At 31.4% G+C, this 21,296-nt stretch overlaps 3 protein-coding genes across 3 annotated transcripts; all 3 read right to left on the bottom strand.

Moving 5' to 3' along the window:
* Positions 1-1,822: 1,822 nt before the first annotated feature.
* Positions 1,823-2,633, bottom strand: LOC130812546 (uncharacterized). Its single transcript, XM_057678058.1, has 2 exons — positions 2,248-2,633; positions 1,823-2,157 (listed from the first exon to the last, which is right to left on the bottom strand). The coding sequence occupies exons 1-2, from the start codon at positions 2,392-2,394 to the stop codon at positions 2,047-2,049; spliced, it is 258 nt and encodes an 85-aa protein (XP_057534041.1). The 5' UTR covers positions 2,395-2,633; the 3' UTR covers positions 1,823-2,046.
* Positions 2,634-4,320: 1,687 nt separating this feature from the next.
* LOC130812545 (CBL-interacting protein kinase 2-like) lies at positions 4,321-7,206 on the bottom strand. The gene is made up of 2 exons (XM_057678057.1): positions 6,956-7,206; positions 4,321-6,334 (listed from the first exon to the last, which is right to left on the bottom strand). The coding sequence occupies exon 2, from the start codon at positions 5,978-5,980 to the stop codon at positions 4,583-4,585; it is 1,398 nt and encodes a 465-aa protein (XP_057534040.1). The 5' UTR covers positions 5,981-6,334; positions 6,956-7,206; the 3' UTR covers positions 4,321-4,582.
* Positions 7,207-14,969: 7,763 nt separating this feature from the next.
* Positions 14,970-20,525, bottom strand: LOC130813532 (uncharacterized). The gene is made up of 3 exons (XM_057679371.1): positions 20,446-20,525; positions 15,652-15,802; positions 14,970-15,446 (listed from the first exon to the last, which is right to left on the bottom strand). Exons 1-3 carry the CDS (start codon positions 20,523-20,525, stop codon positions 14,970-14,972), a joined length of 708 nt encoding a protein of 235 aa, XP_057535354.1.
* Positions 20,526-21,296: the final 771 nt, after the last annotated feature.

The raw sequence follows: 21,296 nt of genomic DNA, 5'->3' as shown, positions 1-21,296 counted from the left end.
GAGAAAGAAATTAAAAATAGAAAACTTAGGTGAAAAAGAATTTTCCATCACTTTGCAAATATTTTCCTCCAAATCGGAAGGAAACCAGTTCCTCCACTTTTCCATCCCCAACACTTCCATTCTCCTAAAGAGTTTTCCATCAAACCAAACAAAAGAAAATTAATTGTCATTTGCCCTTTCCACTGAAATATAATTTTCATGGAAAAACGTAGTGCATAAAAATATTTTCTGCAAAACCAAACAACATGTTAAAAGAAAATAATTCCCAGGTCTAACAGTTTACAGGGTCTCTATTATAAGTTATAATTAAGTGTCTAACCCTGAATCCTAATGAAAAGAATTTGTCAGAGACTATGGTAGAGACCTGAGATAATAACGTGCTGAGGCAAATGGACAGCTGAATTGGGAATGTGCGATTCACCAACACAAGGAGATCGAGTTAACGCTCTGCTGCATGTTGCAAGCATGTCTCTTGAACAGATAAGAACCCAACTTTTGTATTCTACCCCACCAAATCCATTGAACCTATGACAGTAATCTGATCACTAAGACTAAACCCACACAACAGCTACCAGGCATGCAAAAGTAATACATCAACTATTGTGGGAGCAATAAGTAAGGAACTGAAGCTAGATGGTTATCAGAAGCTTAGTTACAAAGTGGTAGATCCTTGGTCCTTGAAAGTCCTGAGTCTCCAGGTGCAATTCTTTTTCCTTCAGTAAGTTGCTCACCTTTATAATGTTAGTTACCATGCATTTCCTTGCTCAACTTCTTGATGGGGAACCGCACAGCACTTATGAAAGGATAAGCTTTAGCAGCATGGGCAATGCACTGCTAAAATGGTAAGCCTATGAAGTTTTCTATTAAAGTGGGCAGCTAAATAGTAAACATGATATTTGAGTGGCATTTGGAGAGCACATCTTGCAATGCTCATGTTGTCAAAAGCAGCATCCTCTTCATTTCAGCCTTTTAGATAATCTCAGCTCTCTTACACTAATTCATTGCTGTCAGCAACACTGAAGAACTTTTTATTATCTACTGATGTAGTCGACTATTCACCTTGTACAATTTACGACAAACCAGAATGTTTCTCCCCTCTTTCACATTCAATACATAATTCTAAAAAGAAAAGAAAAAATGGCTATATATTCCATATCTATTTTAATAAGCGTATTACTAACGTTGAATGTGTATGAGAGAAGCTACATTCACTGCAAAACCAAAGTTGTGAGAATCGGATCCTACCTTTAACCGGAAGGAGTTTTTAGAATTGAATTGTAGAATCACATCATTCTACAAATATGCATAATACAGATATTACACTCAAGTCATAAGTTCAAAAGGCCAATAATTGAAACATTGATTGTCAACTACCCATTTAATAGGTGATAATTAATATTACAGTAGTATGTGATTTCTACCTTTGTTGGATTAGATATAATGAAATCCAAATTTTTATGGTTGTCTCTAATCAAGAGAAAGTTATAAAATTACACAGACTCGTAAATTTTCTTACAAACATATTTAAATGGTAGAATTATATGATTCTATGGTGAACACATTCGACTGCAATTTAAATGACCATGTGCATAACCGACATGCTAAATCTTCAGACTTGAAGGCATCCACATTATCTGGCTCTGGTTCCATATAAAGAAGATTAATCGAAGCATAAATACACAAATACTCCCTGAGTTCCAAGGTCATAAATGCAACTATATAAAAGAGCTATGTCACCTAATTTCACTAAACTAGGTAGGGAAATGCTAGTCATACAGCAAACAAAGTAACAATGAGATCATTGCAGATACACGAGAACAAATTAAGGGTAAAGGAAGGAAAATTTGATTCTGAGTTACAAACAAGTAAATGTATGTACAAATATAGTGGTTCCACAATATTACATTATAGATCACCAACAACAATTATCATCATTTCCTGAGTAGGTACAAATTACAGTTACCAATATGCATTTTCTTCAAACAACTTCATCATCATCAAACAACATCAAGTACAACAATTACCAATCTCTAACATAGAAATGAATTAAGCAGAGCTTTTGGTTGTGCCAGAAGCAAAATACCTCCAAAGATACCGACCACTAGCCATATCCACCAACGTCCAAAAGCCCGAACCAATTGCTGACATTACCTTTTCCTTCAATTCAAACCAAAACACTTTCAAAATCAAACACACCAAAGCTTCAAAATCCAATTAAAAAATATGAAAATGTGAAATCAAATTTACCTTGCACGAAGACGAAGATGAGGAAGATTGATTAGGTTTGGGTGAAACAGGAATATGATTTTCATCCCCAGATTTAAGATTCTTGAGCACAAAAAATCCAGCGAGGGTAGCTGAAAGAAATATCAAAATTATTCTTAGAGGACACATCTGAATTTGTGCGAAGCAATTCAATCTGCAATCGTAAATACCAAATACTGAGGAAGGCAGAAATTAGGGATTTGAAAGAAGAAGATAAAGGGGAAAAGAGCGTGGAAGAGAATTAAACGTAGTCAAGATTTTGGGGTAGAGGAAGGTGGAGTTGCTTGACTGTCGTCGTCAACCTCAATATTTTTCTCCCAAATTTTATTTTACTGCAGTTGGAAATCGTTTTAACCGTAATTGAAGGTTAAGATTGTCAAATCAACTGTATGAGTATACCTTCGATCAATAGTACTTACTTTATGAGAGTATGATATTCCCCGTTCGTTCCATTGTACTTGATAGTTGTACACTTGTACGTATTTTTTTGGTATTTTAATATGTAATTTTAATTATTTATATCTTAAAAGTACTCTTAACTAAAAATTATAAAAAATTAATATTATAAAAGTAGACGATTAGATGACTCAAACAAGATGTCACTTGACTATAAAATAAGCTTGAAAGATGAATAATACTACTATGTCTAATGTAGCGAGTATTTTAGAACGAAGAAAGTACATCTATAGAAGTGAAGTCACTCAATTACAATTAGATCCGAAGAAAAAAAAATCAATGTGAATCAGAGTTGGTTGATCTCAAAAAAAATCTAATAATTTGACTCGAATTCGACTTTGTCCCAATTTTTAAGCTTGATTGAGCCAATAGTTTATTTTATACGAATTTTAATATTTTAAGAGTGATTGAGCCATATTAATGTACTTATATTATGCACAATTTTATATTCTAATATTTCACCAATTCCAACCAATTAATTAGATAGTATGTCATTGACTTGTAGTTGATCAAATTCCATCCATCAAGTATTGCAAAAATTAATCATAAAATAAAGTTAGATTACTCGGCATTTTTATTAATGGTTAAAAGGATAGTCTTACAGCAGCGTAAGTTAAATTTATTTAACACATAAATAAAGATTAAATCGACGATTAATTAAACATTATATTATGTTATATGCATAATGAGATTGACGAGATACTTAATTAATAAGTACACACAAATCTCACAATTGACCTAAATCAAAATGATACACTTTACTCAAAAAAAACCAAAATAATGTAATCAAAAACCATTCAAATGTCTGAAATCCTAAATATACAAATCTATGTATAATGAGTCATAACAATTGTTTACATAAGCTCAATAAATATTTTCATAATAAGTAAAATTCGCAAATAGCTACTTATTGGAAAGTTGTTATTATGAATTTATAAAGTATTAAAAAAATAATACACTTATAAAAGGTATCCGAAGTGGCCAATGCAGTTTTGAAAACATCATCATCATTCATTCTCATTTTGGTAACCAGATCTAAAATTAATCAACTTGCTAAAGAGCTTAGCACCGGCCAATTCATCAACGAGTTCATCCAACACGGGAGTTGAAAATTTATCTTTGACGATTTATTAATTTTAATTGTCTGTAATCAATATACAACCTCCAAGATTTAATCTTGTTGCCTTGATGAAGGAAGTGAGGGGAATGCAAGGGGGAGGTATGGCTTGAGGAAGGAGCTTTGAAGTACCATAGTGATGCAGCGAAGAGCAAGAAAGGGGCGCAAGAGGCTGCTTGTTCGAGCAGTCTCTAGCTCATTTGAGCATATCAGATCTGCGAGTCTCTGATGCAATTTTTGTTGCTGTTTGTCTATACTCTAATTTTCATCATTCTTCTACGTATTTTCACCATTAGAGAGTCCAAAAACCTTTCCTTTCACGAAATAAATTCAAAAAGACGGAAGGAAACTGCTATAATACGATATTAGTATATCAGTGATCAAACTAAACGAGGCCGAGCAGCAGCAATTTGGACAAGCTCAAACCATCTGACATCAAAGCAACAAAGGATGAAACTTTTAAATATGAAAGCACTTCAAAATTTCTGTTTAAAGCACTCCAATAGTATAGACATGAATTTATCAAATATACATTTATGTTCTATATCCATATACTATAATAAATAAACAAACTCTGACCTTGTAAAGCTATGCAAAGTCAATAAAAAAATTAAGATGGCAAAGAAATCATTTGAGCTCCGGATGGAAACGAATATCAAGTTAAATGTCGATGAGCACTTGAAGATCATGAGACTAAAAGCGACTAAATTTGCGGTTCAAGTAGTTCCACCATCACAGCTACTGCTAACATTGCTGCTCACTTTCGACTGGCTGCTGCTGCTGCTGCGGATTTTGCACAAGCAATGGCTGTTGCTGTTGCTGTTCCCCTTGCCATGCCCAAACAATATCTTTTAGAGCAGGCCTTACATCTTCCTTGAGCATTTTCTGATATTCTAGAGTATCTCCATAGGCTTTCCTCATCTCCACCAGATAGAGTTCTGGGGTGACCTCAAATATTTCGGCATCAATTGAAAGTGCCCCTTTCCTTCCTTCAGTAGTGCCCTCAAACTTTAGTAACCCTTTGTCCATCCTTCTTACTTTCAACCTTAAACTCTTAGCAGTTTCGATAAGCCTAGAGATTATGACAGAAGCAGATTCCCGAGAAGTAAATCTTGCTTCTTTCTTATGATCACAGTCTTCAAATAAGCCAGACAGATCAAAACCACATGAAAGGGATATGATATCGAATGCATTCAACTCTGCAGGTTTGATCTGCTCATGCCTGGAATCCTCGTTGATAGCGTTACTTCTAGACGGACCTGGATCACCGTTGGAATCCACATCAGAAACATTTCTGATTTCTGGTTCAGATTGGACAGTTTTAGGGGATAAGTCCTTCCTAAACCAAGAACTCTCCTTAATTTTAGCAATTGTGATTCGTGTATCAGGGTTTGGGTCCAAGATCTTTCCTATCAAACGACGTGCATCCTTAGGAAACCAACTTGGAAATTTATATTCTGCTTTACCAATCTTTCGATACATCTCCATCAGATTAGAATCATGAAATGGCAGATATCCAGCTAAGAGAACAAATAAAACAACCCCACAAGACCAAACATCAGCTTTGGCCCCATCATAGCCTTTCCTGTTGATGACTTCGGGAGCAACATATGCAGGGGTCCCACAAGTTGTATGTAGCAAACCGTCTTGCCGGTTTGAATCAGCTAAAGCACTCAACCCAAAATCCGAAACCTTCAAATTCTCATTTTCATCCAGCAGCAAGTTTTCAGGTTTCAGATCGCGATGATAAACTCCCCGACTATGGCAGAAATCAACAGCATTTATCAACTGTCTGAAATACTTCTGAGCAACATCCTCCTTTAACCGTCCTTTCGTCAGCTTATCAAAAAGTTCACCACCTTTAGCATGTTCCATCACAAAGTAAATCTTAGTCTTGCTAGCCATCACTTCATGGAGATGTATAATATTCGGATGTCTAACCATACCCATAACAGAAATCTCCCTCTTAATTTGATCCATAAGCCCTACTCTTAAAACCTTTTCTTTGTCTATCACTTTAATGGCAACACTCTGACCAGTTTGAATACTCCTAGCAAAATAAACCTTCGCAAAGGTACCTTGGCCGAGTAATCTTCCCAACTCGTACCTTTGCATCAACAAACCCGATTTATGACTCTCCATGACATACAATCAATATATCTACGAGGCTTAACACTTAACAAACTAATCTCCAGCCAAATACACACAGTATAATATTTACACAAGCAGGAGAGCTAGAACAGAAACAATTGATTAACCATCCTCACCGTGATCGTACGCGAATGCAGAAAGCATTCTATTACAGATGATCCATTGAGTCATAAGGCAGAGATTATGATGTTTACAGTCATCAAATGTGGACCATGCGAGGATAGGCAAAATCCTAGCCTCATCAAGTTGAACAAAAGGGCCCTCAACAGGCTGCCACATCTTTCAGCATTCCCTGGATTGTTTCTTTGTAAGAAACAGCAGAGAATGCTTAAGCTTTATGAACTCCTGCAAACGCAAAATTGCAAAGAGATCTTATCGAACGATAATACAGCATGAAAATCATAGAAAAACCCCAAAAATTCAATTTAATAAAAATAAAAAATCAATTTAAAAAACCTCAGAAAATCGTAAAACCCCAAAAAATCAAGTTGAAGAAATAAATCAATTAATAAAATCCCTAAAAGATCAAGATAATAAAACCTCAAAAAAAATAATAATAAAACCCAAACAATCTGTTTCAACAAATAACTAGTGTGAGGATTTAGGAGATCCTTTTTCATAAACAAGGTAGGATACAAACAATCGGAGCTTATTGAAATAAAAAAACAAATTTAATAAAATCAGAAAAATCCAATTTAATAATATCAATTTAGTATATATCAGAAATTGAAAACCAAAAAACAAAAAAAGCTAACGTTCAAAAATTAAGAGTTTAGAAATTGAAACAGATAAATACAATTCAAATATCGAAAAATCGAATTGTGATAAAGAAGTAAAACCAATTTGCGGAAACGTTAATATATAGAAGTGACGAAATATTCATAATGATCGAAAGAACTTTTACACAAGAATTTAAAAAATTGAATAAGTAAATTTGTTTGTGAATTAGAAGTTTGAAATTTTTACCTGCGCAGAAAATCGGTGCCGCTATGAGAAAATGGAGGAAGATGAAGAACAGAGAAGGTAGGAAGATAAATTTGGGTTCCTGAAACCAAACAGAAGTTTAGTGTAAGAAAGAAGGTGTGTTTGGCAAGAGGCAAATGAGGTTGGAGATTGGGATCATGGGGTGAAGACGTGAAGTTATAAAAAGTCGTGGAATGGAAATTGCTAATGTTGAAACTTAAATATGAGTTTAGATTTGGAAAGGGAAATAAAAAAAGTCTTGGAGGAAGGGTGGTATTTGGAGTTGAAACTTGGAAAATTTATAAAATGATATTTTTACCCTTAAAAAAAGTAAAGAAAAATAAGAGTTATAAGGATAATTTTGTAAATATAATCAATTTTTATTCAATTTCTTATCTATTCTTATCATTTGCTAAACAAGGATATAAGACATTTATTTTCAAAGTCTTAATTCAAGTCTCATCCAAGTCTCAAATAGTCTCATAATTCTCATTCCCACATGCCAAACACCCCCGAAAAGAAAAGGGGATTGAGAATAGATTTGAGAGAAAGAGTAATGTTCTGCTTCTTTCTTTTTTCTTTCACAAGGGCGTGTTTGGAAAGGGGTGGCAAGAGTCTTCGCGCTCAAGGGAATGGCTTGGTCAGCTCAGCCCGAGCGAGAGACTTTAATATCTTTCCAAGAAAAACAAAAGTTTGAAAATATACTCTTTAGATGATGTTAAAAGGTAGGGAGAATATAAGGAGAAAAATAGTATAAGGAATTGATATGATTCGTATATCAGTGTATTCGTACTATCACAATGTAAGGATGTATGCATATTTATACTACAAGTAGTACACTATTCTCATACTATTTGAATACTATTTGCAACTGTAGGAAAGGATAACATTGCTTCTTTCGATGCATTCACTGCCAATTCTATCGATTTCTAACACTCCCCCTTGAATGCATTACATAGATATTAAAATTTTATAGCCCCAAATCTGCCTTGTTAAAAAAACTTTCATCAGGAAAAACCCGGTGAGATAAAAACTTTATCAAAGGAAAAAAAGAGTACATTGGGCATATTTCTCCCTCTAAAGCTAACATATGTCTCGAAATCAACATTCCAATCTTGCATACCAAATACTCGAATTGCCTTGACGGAAGTGACTTTGTGAATAAATCAGCGGGGTTTTCACAGGATTGAATTTCTTGGACTTTTATCTTTTTATCTTTCTGCAAATCATGTGCGAAGAATAATTTTGGTGACAAGTGTTTTCTCCCCTATTGTACCCTTCTTTGACTTGATTGATACAGGCATCATTATCTTTATAGATTGTAGTTGGTGTCCTAGTTGTATCATTTAAACCACAATCTTCTTGGAGTTGGCCAATCATGGATCTCAACCATACACACTCTCGACTGGCTTCATATAAAGCTATAAATTCTGCATGATTTGAGGATGTCGCCGTCAGAGTTTGTTTTGTTGATTTTCAAGATATTGCGGTTTCTGCATATGTAAATACATATCTAGTTTGTGACTTGGCCATATGTGGGTCAGATAGATATCCTACATCATCATATCCAGTAAGTATGGCATCATTTCTTGACTGAAAAAATAATCCAAGATCTATAGTTCCCTTTAGGTATCGAAATAGATGTTTTATCCCATCCCAATGTCTTTTTGTTGGTGCATTAATATACCTAGCTAACAAGTTTACAGAAAATGCTATATCAGGTCTTGTATTATTTGCTAAGTACATTAAAGCACCAATGGCACTCAAGTATGGCACTTTAGGGCCTAAAATTTTTTTATTTTCTTCTTGTGGACGGAATGGGTCATCCTTTATGTTAAGTGATCGTATCACCATTGGGGAACTTAGTGGACGAGCCTTGTCCATGTAAAATCGTTTTAAAACTTTCTCAGTATAATTGCATTGATGGACAAATATTCCACTTTTCAAATGTACAATTTGTAGTCCAAGGCAAAATTTAGTTTTTCCCAAAGCCTTCATCTTAAATTCCCTCATCAAATATTTAGCTTTTATTTCAATTTCTTTTGAAATTCCAATCTGATTTAAGTCATCTACATACACAATAATTATTACGAAACCTGATTGAGATTGTTTGATGACTACACATGGACTAATTTGGTTATTTTTGAATCCTGCTTTTATAAGGTGTAACGGTCCGGTTTAAGTGACCCGGGAATCCATATGAAAATACAAATTACGGTTCACTCTTGGGACTCTAGAGAAGACTTTTCTTTAGGATCGTCAACGTTCCGTCGATAAAGAAATATAGCTAAAACAGAAAACAGTTCCAGCGTGAAAGAAAATAAGTCAACGGAAGCTCTTACGTACAACTCGAGAGCCTAAGGGCCTCTAGACAAACTAATTGAAATAAGCGGAAGCGAAAAGAAATCTACACTATCTCCTGTTACATAAGTACAGAGTTTCTTTCTACTCATAATCCAATACAAAAAGGTAAAAGCATAGTCTTGATGTTTACGGGTTCTAAGTCGAGACCTCACTCCAGACCCCACCTGCAATCAACCTACTAGTTGTCGTATGACAACACACAGTAGGTTCCAAAGAAACAAACCAATACACGTCAGAGACTTCATACAAATATCAATCAGGTTGAATACAAGCAATATGTTTATCCTAGCATGCATAGGCTCTAATACATTCATTATTAGTTAATCCCAACTTGTAACGTTGCCCGTCCTGTTCGGGTCGTTCAAGTATAAATCATTCATTATTAGATAATTCCAACTTGTAACGTTGCCCGTCCTGTTCGGGTCGTTCAAGTATAAATCCAAATCTTTTGGAGGAATACACTTGGGAAAGCTAATCCCAAGGCAACCACCGACCTAAGACGTTGCCCGTCTTGTTCGGGTCGTCAAAGGCTAAAGTATGCATACCCCCATGGTGACCGTAATGATCCAAAACTGCCATGGGAACAATAATTGTAATAATCCAAACTAATACGTTAACCCCGTTGGGTAACATAATCCAACCAAACGTCAACCCCTTTGGGTGACAAACACATAAATTCTCAATTTCCAATTAATTTCTTTCAAATTATTTGAGATGTCTAATCCTTATGTGAATTACAATGCCTCAATTAGAAATGAAACAACACTACTTGCACAACCACATAACAGTACGGTCTAAGCGTGTATCTTTAAGCGCTGCAACCAAACGATATTTAACCACGATAGAAATTTCGCCCTCTTATGAATCGAGGTCCTAAATATCACACACACACAAAATAATCACGTATTATAACGTGTTTACACATTTAATCCACTCCATACTACTAAAACATCACTAGGATTTGATAATTTTAAATATTTTCATCAAATTCCTAATAGTTCCAAATTGTAAACTTGAACCAGAAACTTAAATGATCGATTTGGACAGTTTAGAAAATTCAAATGAAAAATCCGATTTCGCCGTTGCGTTCGGAACGCGTCAATTACCTTGGGTACCAAATTTCATAATTTCTAACATCCAATTACTATTTTAATTATTTTAAGCGTTTAACGAGTTTTTAACGCATCGGTACAATAAACAACAACGGAACACGACTAACAATTCCGGGTCGGCACCATCATCGAGGCAGAAACTGCTGCTGCCCGGAATATATATATATATATATATATATATATATATATATATATATATATATATATATATATATATATATATATATATATATATATATATATATATATATATATATATATATATATATATATATATATATATGTATGTATGTATGTATATTTTTATCATTATTATTAGTTTATATATACATTATTAACCCTTTAAATTTTATGACCAAATAACTCTAGCAAGGTCACATTCACAAAATCCTTCAAGAGACTTACAATTTCATAAATTATGATAACTAAATTAAATACTTAATTCTCTTAACAAATTAAAATTTTGTAGAGAATTACAAACCAATTCACCCTTTTAAATCAAGACATATTTATATATGTAAACACAATCCTTCAAACAAATTAAATTTTGCTAAAGGATTTATAAACTCTTGGATAACTACATTACTTGGTCTATACCATTTAAATTTCTTCTAACAAATTGAAATTTTGTTAGAGAAAAGTAAACCATAAGAAATTTATTTAAATATCAATATAACTTTAAATTCTTTATTCTTATAACAAATTTAGATTTTGTTAAAGAATATTGATCAAGAAATTCTTTTCTTAATCCTTTTAACAAATTAAAGTTTATTAAAGGATTATTAGAGAAAATTTTCATATATAAAAGAAAAATACTCAATCCTCCTATAAGTCATAGGATATCATTATACCTAAAATATAATTCATTTTAAAAATCTTGTATATAAAATCTATAATTAACAATTCAATTAAACTTACCCTTTGATCAAAAGATTGGATGGAACAACAAGAATTTTTTTTTTCTTTTGAATGTGCCGAAACCCAAAGAGCAAAAAGGGAGAAAAAGTTTCTGAATTTTTTTGTGTTTTACTTGAAGTTTAAAATGGTGATGGAATCAAAGGGGCTTAGGGATTAATAGGCACTTAAGTCCATGATCATAATTGTGCCATAATACACAATTATGAGAGGAGTTACAAGACTCCTCCCATGCTCCACAACCGGCCACCCCCTCACATTCCCCTAAATTTTTTTCAATTAATTAATTAATTAAGTAAATATTATATTATTGTTAAAACAGAAAAGAAACGTCACGCGATAATCATCATACACGATAAAACTCGTTACCGTTAAAATTTAACTCACTCTATTTCTTGTAATGATCTATGTAAAATAATATAATTTAATAATACATATTTATCTTATTCTATTATATTATCTTCTTAAACCCGATAAATTACGGGGTGTTACATAAGGTATTCACTCAAATGATTATACCACATTCGCCCATATTGCTATAATCCATACAGTGATCTTTTTAATTTTATGGAAAACATTTCTCTAGGTACGTTCTTTATTGGTAAGTTTAGTAGTTCAGGGACCTTCATATAAATGTATCTGTCAAGTGAACCATATAAATATGCAGTTACAACATCCAACAATCTCATGTGTAGGTGTTGAGAAACTGTTTAACTTACAAAAAATCTGAGTGTGATTGCATGAACTACTTGGGAATATATTTCTTCATAATCAATTCCTAGCATTTGAGAAAACCTTGGGCTACAAGTGTTGTCTTGTATCTGACAAATTTATTTTTCTCATTTCTTTTTCTTACAAATACCCATTTGAAGCCTACAGGTTTTACGCCTTTTGGAGTTTGTAAAATTGGCCCAAAGACTTCTCTTTTTTCTAACGATTTTAACTCTGTCTCAATTGCTTCTTTCCATCTTGACCAATCAGGTCTTCTTCTGCATTCATTTATTAACATTAGCTCAAGATCATTTTCATCATTTATTATATCAATAGCTATGGAACAAGCAAAAGATTCATTTGGAAGATCCTTTTTCGATTCCATTGTTTCTTAGAGAAAATATAATTTATTTAGGTTTCATTATTTTCATTTTCTTCTTTTTCATTTTCGGAGATTTGATCTTGATTTTCTCCCTTATTCTCACTTTCACTTTGAGTATCATTTGGTGTATCTTCTTATTTTCTCAATTTTCTTGGTTTTAAATCTTTTGAACGAAGTGGCCTTCCACGCTTTCTTTGCACGACAATTTCATCACTTTTTGCCTTTTCATTAGGGATTTCTATTCGAGCAGGAGCATTTACTGCTGGTATGTGCGATTTTGTAACTTTCTTAGTATCTGTGAATACATCAGATAATTGGTTAGCAACACTTTGTAGATGTACTTCTTATTCACATGATATTTTTTTTGGGTGTAAATATTCTACATGTGTTGCTTTCCAAATAAGTTCCATATTTCTTTTCTGTAAGTCCACATTTTTCTCCCTAAGGATGAGAATATTGTCTCATTAAAGTGGCAATCAGCAAATCTAACTTGAAATTGATCACGAGTTAATGGTTCAAGATATCGAATGATTGATGGAGATTCAAAATTGACATATATTCCCATTCTTCTTTGTGGACCCATTTTTGTACGTAGAGGGGGAGCAATCGGCACATATATAGCGCATCCAAAGATTTTCAAATGTGAAATATTAGGTTCATGACCCGCTACTAATTGCATTAGCGAATATTTATGATAAGCTGTAAGTCTTAGTCTAATCAATGATTTTGCATGTAATATTGCATAAGCCCAGGCCGATGATGGTAATTTTGATTTCATTAGAAGTGGTCTTGCAATTAATTGCAATCTCTTAATTAATGATTCAACAAGACCATTTTGTGTGTAAACATGTGGCACAGGGTGTTCCACTTTAACTCCAACTGACATGCAATAATCATTAAAAGTTTGAGATGTGAATTCACTAGCATTGTCCAATTTAATACTTTTTATTGTATAATCCGGAAAATGAATTTTCAATTGGATGATTTGTGCAGTAATTTTGCAAATGCATTGTTTCTACTTGATAGAAGGGTTTGTAGACAGTGTTAGAGATGGGAACGACAACAAGAGGGGGGGGTGAATTGTTGTTTTAATAAATTTAAGTGTTTTAGCCCTGTTTTTGCGGAATTAGATTGAAGAATTAAAACTTAAACTTAGTGCGAAAAAGTAAAAGAGACAACACAATTTTACGTTGAAACTTTCTAGGCCTAAATAGAAGGAAAAACCATGACCCCTCAGGATTTCAAAACTCTCCAATAAGTTTTAGGCAATTCATTACAATTACATAAAACAACTAGCTTCACTCGAAGCTTCTCTAACTAGGCCAACTTCTCTTTCTCTTTCTCTTTCTCTTGCTTCACTCGAAGCTTCTCTCTTAGCTTTACTCAAAGCTATTCTCTTCTCTAGCTTCACTAGAAGCTTTCTAATTCTCCCCTAGACTTACCCAAGTCTAGTTACAACAATTCTCTCAAAAACCCTTTACAAGGATAAATTCTCTAAAGATAAAATTAAAGAGTTGCACAAGAAAATATTATAAATTAATTGGCAATTTTTGAACAAAATATTTCTTGTTAATTTTTTTCAATTTCACGTATGATTTTTAAGGCTCATACGAGTGCTTTTTTTTGGAATAACCAAGTCACCTATTTATAGACTTTGTTTAGCTAGGAAAAAGGAAGTAACTACCCATTATTCCCTTATCCCTAAAAATAAGGAGAATAATATGGAATATGAATTACAAGGTCAAAATCCACGGTTAACACTTGTATCTTTCCTCATAATTAAGGGAGAAATAAATGGAAGCTTGGTGCTTAAGCAAAAGCAACGGTTTTCCTTTTTCTAATAATAGGTAGATTAGTTACTTACTTAAATTAGATCCAAAATAAAAGCCTTTTTAAAAGGAGAAAAATAAGGAAAGAAATTTTCCATACTTAGAAAATCACACGGTTATATTTTTAGGTGATTATAAAATATTTTGCCAATTAACTTAATTATTAAATAATGCAACAAATTAATTTTAACTAATACATCAACTAAAAAATCAGAAAATATTTTAACCAGAATTTTCCAGCAGACGTATCTTCTCCAGACTCCAGTCTGGGAACAATGCACTGTTTCCATTTTTCAGTAACGTTAGATCATCAAACTTGGGAACAGTAGACATCCTGTCTACATTTGACATCCTAAGCGATATACCTTATCTAACTTCTTTGGATTCTTTTATATGTGTTGCTCCACTGTCTAGGAGACAATGAAATTTTGATCCATTTACTGATATTTCCATTTCTAAGACGAGAGAAAATAAATTTATATTATTAATACAAAGCCAGAATACCCAATACAAAATATAAGTAGAGAATAGAATAGCAACTTATCAAATTAAAAAGGGAAAACAAGTTAGAGAAACAAAAAATGCATCTAATTATCTCAAAAAGAAGAAATTATGTTCATCTTGAGGATCAAGTTTGTGGAGGTTCACATCCTCATTAAAGAAATCAGAGACATCTAAGATGGGCCCAGATGTACTTGCTTCATTTATAAAATTTGCTTTCGTCCCTTTTTCTTTGTTTTTGGGAAGCTTGATAAATCCACTAAATGGTTGGCGGTACGACAAGTTCGCCTCCAATGTTCAGTCATGCCACATCTATTGCATGTGCTGTAGTGTTTCTGGACTTGTTTAAAATTATCATTCCGGGGGGCAAATAGATTTCTTTCATAAATGTGGACACACCCGCGGCCAAGGCCAAGTCCACGACCACGACCACGACTACGACCATAGAAATTTCCTTGTTCAAAGGTATTTGTGCCGCTCTTTTCGTGATATCTTCCACGACCTCTGCCTCTTATATAATAGTTCCTACGACCTCGATAGCGCACATTTTTCTCAATCACATTTGTGTCATTAAAGGGCATACACCTTATAGGCTTCCTGTTGTGATTTTTCAATAATAATTCATTATTTTGTTCCGCAATAAGAACTGTTTTCAACAATTCATGATATTTTTGAAATGCCTTTCACGATATTGTTGTTGTAACAAAATGCTATTGACGTGAAAGGTTGATAATGTTTTTTCTATCATTTCTTCATCTGTTATTATTTGTCCACAATAACTAATTTTGATTTTATTAGATGAAGGGCAAAATTATAATCACTAATTGATTTGAAATCTTGAATTCTTAATTCTCGTCATTCATCGATGGCCTTTGGGAGAAGTACACTTTTATTATGGCTAAATCTTTCATTTAGCTCTTCCCAAAGTAATTTTGGGTCCTCATAATTGGTGTACTCATGTTTGAGACTGTCGGTTAAATGGTGTCTCAAAAATGATGTAGCCTTTGCCTTATCCTCCTCAATTTTTATGGGATCTCTTTCAATACCATTTTCTTTGTCAACAGGATTAAGTTTAATTATTATGTATAATAAACTTTTTCCTTTTAGATATAATTTGACATCTGAAGCCCATTGTATAAAATTGTTTTCTGTTAATTCCAAGGTATTAAATTCTCTCTTTTTGAGATCAGCCATTATTTTCTTCTTGGATTTTTGAGAGCGAAAAATAGTGCTGATAACGTGTTAAAAGGTAGGGAGAATATAAGGAGAAAAGTAGTATAAGGAATTGATATGATTCGTATATCAGTGTATTCGTACTATTACAATGTAAGGATGTATGTATATTTATACAATAAGTAGTACACTATTCTCATACTATTTGGATACTATTTGCAACTGTAGGAAAGGATAACATTGCTTCTTTCAATGTATTCACTGCCAATTCCATCTACTTCTAACAGACGAAAATTATTTAGATAATTTTTGCAACCTGAAATATTCCGACTGAATATACTTCCTCCGTTCGACAGCATTAGAAATATATATTATGGATTAATTAATGGAAAGATTATTAATATAAATGTTTTTATTTTTATTACATTAATAATTAATTTATTGCATTAGACTGTATGAAAAGTCAAATATTACAAGTATTTTGGAACGAATAAAATAAAACAATATTAGTTTTTATCTTAACTATAACTAGATTATTACGGGGTCAATTTTTTTGAAAAATTTGTGAAAATTGAGAATTTAATATTTTAGTAATTAATTAATAATTACCAAATTGTAATCATTCAATGACTAAGACTTTGTTACTTTATTCAAAAAATAAACATTTGCTACTTTAAAAAAATTGATTTACTACACATTGTAGTTGGACTTTTAAAATATTAAGGTCAAAAAATAAATAAACTCAAAATATCTACATTTATGAAAGAAAATTATTTTTTTGGATAAGAAATAAAATTATTTGAGCTAGACAAGTATAATTAATAAAAGTTGTAGCATTTTGATTTGGTCTGCATTACATATTTTTATAGATTTGGTGAAAAAATACTGAGTCGTAATACAAATTTTATTTAAAATTTGGTATGAGGTAAATTTTTAAAAATTTTGGTTCCAATTGGTTTAAACTTTGACTAAAGTTAGTTTCAATTTGGATTGAATTTCTTTTTTCTAGTGTTTGATTTTGGAGAAAATTAAAGTGAAAACCTGTTCTAGTAGGACCACTCTCAAAGGCCAAGTTTATAATTAAGGTTTGCACTAAGTAGATTAGTGCAAGGGGTTAAGAGGGATTTAATGAGTGTTTGATGGATAGAAGCTTGTGTTTGGTTTTTAATCTTACTCTCAAAGGCCAAGTTTATAAAACGTTTGAGACCCAAATAAATGATCTTCAATGCAAGAGACCTTCAAATTCCTCTCATTTACCATCGTTTTCTATTTTTGGTTGTCCTTCTTATTTTGCATTATTTTTATTTTTAAACAATATTACATCATTTTTTAAAATTTCAACTATACATTTAAATTCTCTTTTAATTACATTCTCTCATTTTATTTATTATCAAATATTTAATTTTTCCTTAGAAACACTGATTTTCACCTTGCTACTATCTTACACGGATAGAGAAGTGCCTTAGAAGCTAGGCCCTATCCTAAATACATTGTGGCTTTTAACTTGGTGGAACTTACTTTATGGGGTAAGGCCTTAATAAATGTTCTTCAATACAAGACTAAATACAAGAAGAGTAAATCCTTGTTCACAAATTATTGAGAGTTGGTAGCAACAAATAAGTTTAAGGAGGTACATTAATCTTGATAGCATTTGGGTCATTGGGTTGATTTTGAATCAGTTGTTTCGAATCAATTCAAAATCGGGTATTGTGTCCAAATTAGTTTTTGCACAGTTGTAAATTTATTTTTAAGTCTGGTTAAATTGGATTCGATTGTAAAGTCGGGTGAATATCGGGTCATTATATTAGATATGTTTTGAACACCTCTTATGAGTAGGGTTGGAGTATTTATACCAAATGATTGACTTGAGCAATGGAAACCCTAGTTTGCTAAGGATTTCCTTCTTGACCTTTGTGTGTACCATTGTTTCATTCTCTAGAGTCTCACACCTTTTCCTTTGCCTTTTGAGTTGAGTCAGCTATATTTTTTTACATCACAACCTCCCGTTAGGTGTGAAGTAAGGCATTGAATACAAAGCTCACCTTTTGTTCAATTTGTAAAAATTTCTCTACATTATCAAATAAAACATGCCTTTGTCATTTCATACAAGTTAAAATTCTGCCTCAGCAGTAGTGTTCAATACTGTAACACATTTAATATTATGTCCTATTAGAGATTCAATCGTGTATAAGGATCAAGAACCAGATCATGGATTCTAGATCCAGACACGTAGAAAGCCAAACTTTCTCCCCGACCTACAAAATTTTCATAATTATTTCAAATTTAATTTTTACAGTATTTTCATGTTGGGTCATTTTTGAGTTACATGTCGAAATTTTCGAGTTTCAAGTTATGACCCCACTAATTTTGAATGGGTATCAGGTCGGTTTTGAATCAATTTCGGATTGGATTTAATTTTGATAGTATTTAGTAATACTCCTATATATATTTTCTTTTGGTTGAAATTTTTGACCTGTTAATGCGATACTAGTTGATTAGTTATTAATTTTATTGATTAAGTCTATCCTTATCCTTTCTATTAGACATATAAGCAAATGTAATGGTTTTATGAGAAGATTAAGAGATTCATCATGGCTTACAAGAACTATTAGTGAAAGAATTTTAAATAAAACTTCAAATAACAAATTAAAATAATTAACTATTCTTGTTTTAGAAGAACATAAACTAAATCAAGTGGTGAAAAGAAGAATTTAATACCTTATAAAGTTTACAAATGAAATTGAATTTGTGTACTTCTCAATTTGTTGACTGTCTATCATTGTTCATTTTTTTATTGGAAATTATAGGTTTTCTTTTTTTATCGATTTTCATCCGAAAAGAGATATATTTCTACTTACAAAATATTATTGCTCATTTTTTTTTATTGAAAATTATAGTTTTTTTTTTTTCAATTTTCTCAATCTATTTTTTAAAACACAATGAGCAAATTATTAAAAAGAAATTTCTTTTAAATAAAATGAGCAAATGTACTAGCCATCCATTTATATATTTTTAAATTTAATATTTAAATTATTTTCATACATGTAATATAACATATATATATATATATATATATATATATATATATATATATATATATATATATATATATATATATATATATATATATATATATATATATATATACATATATATACACACACACACACACACACACACACACACACACACACACACACACACACACACACACACACACACACACACACACACACACACACACACACACACACACACACATATATATATATATATATACATATACATATATATATATATATATATATATATATATACATATATATATATATATATATATATATATATATATATATATACATATACATATATATATATATATATATATATATATATATACATATATATATATATATATACATATATACATATATACATATATATATATATATACATATATACATATATACATATATACATATATACATATATATATATATATATATATATATATATATATATATATATATATATATATATATATATATATATATATATATATACATATATATATATATATACATATATATATATATATATATATATATATATATATATATACATACATATATATATATATATATATATATATATATATATATATATATATATATATATATACATATATATATATATATATATATATATATATATATATATATATATATATATACATATATATATATATATATACATATATATATATATATATATATATATATATATATATATATATATATATATATATATATATATATATATAAAAGTAATTCAAAGAAGTAATGGTGAGAGAGGAACTTCTCGAGGAAATTGTCAAAACATTACACGCCCTTTCTCTCTAGGATTTGATACACTATGCAAAACAAAGACAATTTTTAATTTAATGTAGCAAATATATATTGACAAAAGATATGTTAAATATGAATAACAATGTTTAGCAAATAGAAGTAGCATTTTGTAGTAGCTTTTGATGATTCAAATATATATTTGTACAAAAGCTAACGAAATTAGTATCTTAATCAGTGTTTTGTAATAAGCTAGTATAATTACCTTTTATAGACATAAATTAATGTAATAAGCTAGTATAATTACCTTTTATAGACATAAATTAACATTTTTATAAAATTATTTTTTTTGAAACAATGTACTTTAAATAATAAATCTAATTCCCCACTAATACCTACACACATAATTAACAACTACGTATAAAGCTACTCGTATATATTACCTATGTTCTAAAATACTTGAATTGAATGTAACATGTGTGAAAAATGTCATTATTAGCTGTAAGTATAATACTCTTTCCTATTTTCTTTACTTGTCCCATTTTTTATTGGGTAAATTCACCTTATTTATCTCATTTTCTTTTTTGACACTGATTTTTTTACTTAAATACCCTTAGTTCACACACGTAATTACGAAAATACCCCTGCTTACACTACTTACCCAAACTGATTATCTACATAATCAGACATTAACACCCTTAATGATTCCCTCACTTTTAAAATCACTCCCCCCATCCTCATCCTTGATTGTGGAACCCTAATTCTTTCTCTCTCTCTTCATCGTCCTTGATTGTGCTCATCTTTATCTTCCTCCTTCATCCCCATTGTTACTGTGTGTGTCGATTCTCCTTCATCTTCCTCTTTCTTTACTTTGTGTGTCGATTTTCCTTCATCATCTCCCTTCCCCTCTCTATTTCTCCTCTCTTTTCTGGTGTTCGATTGTCTTATACATTTGGGGTTTTTTTTTTTGGATCTGGGTCTTTTTTTTTTGTTAAACCTTTGGGTTTCCGAATATGGAGTCACCAAGTTCTTGTCTTTCTTGGTTGTCTTCTTCTCAAGACAGTGATCTTGTTGGTCCTCCTAATCCTTGGTTTGACCACTACAATCGAGCTCTTCCATCTCCTACGAGCTCTGTTGAAACCGATCCTAGCTGGGGAAGAACTTTAATTTCTGAGAATGAAAAAATTGAGGGTTTGTTTAATTTTACAACTAGATCTGCAAGCTCTTTATGTTGAGAACTTGTTCCTTTCCTCAGATGAAGAATCACTGGATGATGATGATTTAAAGTCTGATTTTGATGTTGGAGGACCATTCTCTCATATGGATAAATCTTTCCTTTTTCACTTATGATGATTTTGTGTATGTATTTTTTTGATGGTATGCATGTCTGTGTTATGTTCTGATTTTTTGTGCTATGACTTTTTTTGATGGTAAACATTTGATTATAGCTATAATAAACCTTAAATCAAGAAATTTTTCCACCGATCTAGGGTTTTCAGTTCATAAGCCACC

The sequence above is a fragment of the Amaranthus tricolor genome, chromosome 5 (assembly GCF_026212465.1).
Source record: "Amaranthus tricolor cultivar Red isolate AtriRed21 chromosome 5, ASM2621246v1, whole genome shotgun sequence".
In the NCBI taxonomy this organism is placed as follows: Eukaryota; Viridiplantae; Streptophyta; class Magnoliopsida; order Caryophyllales; family Amaranthaceae; genus Amaranthus; species Amaranthus tricolor.
This window is presented reverse-complemented; position numbering and strand designations above follow the sequence as displayed.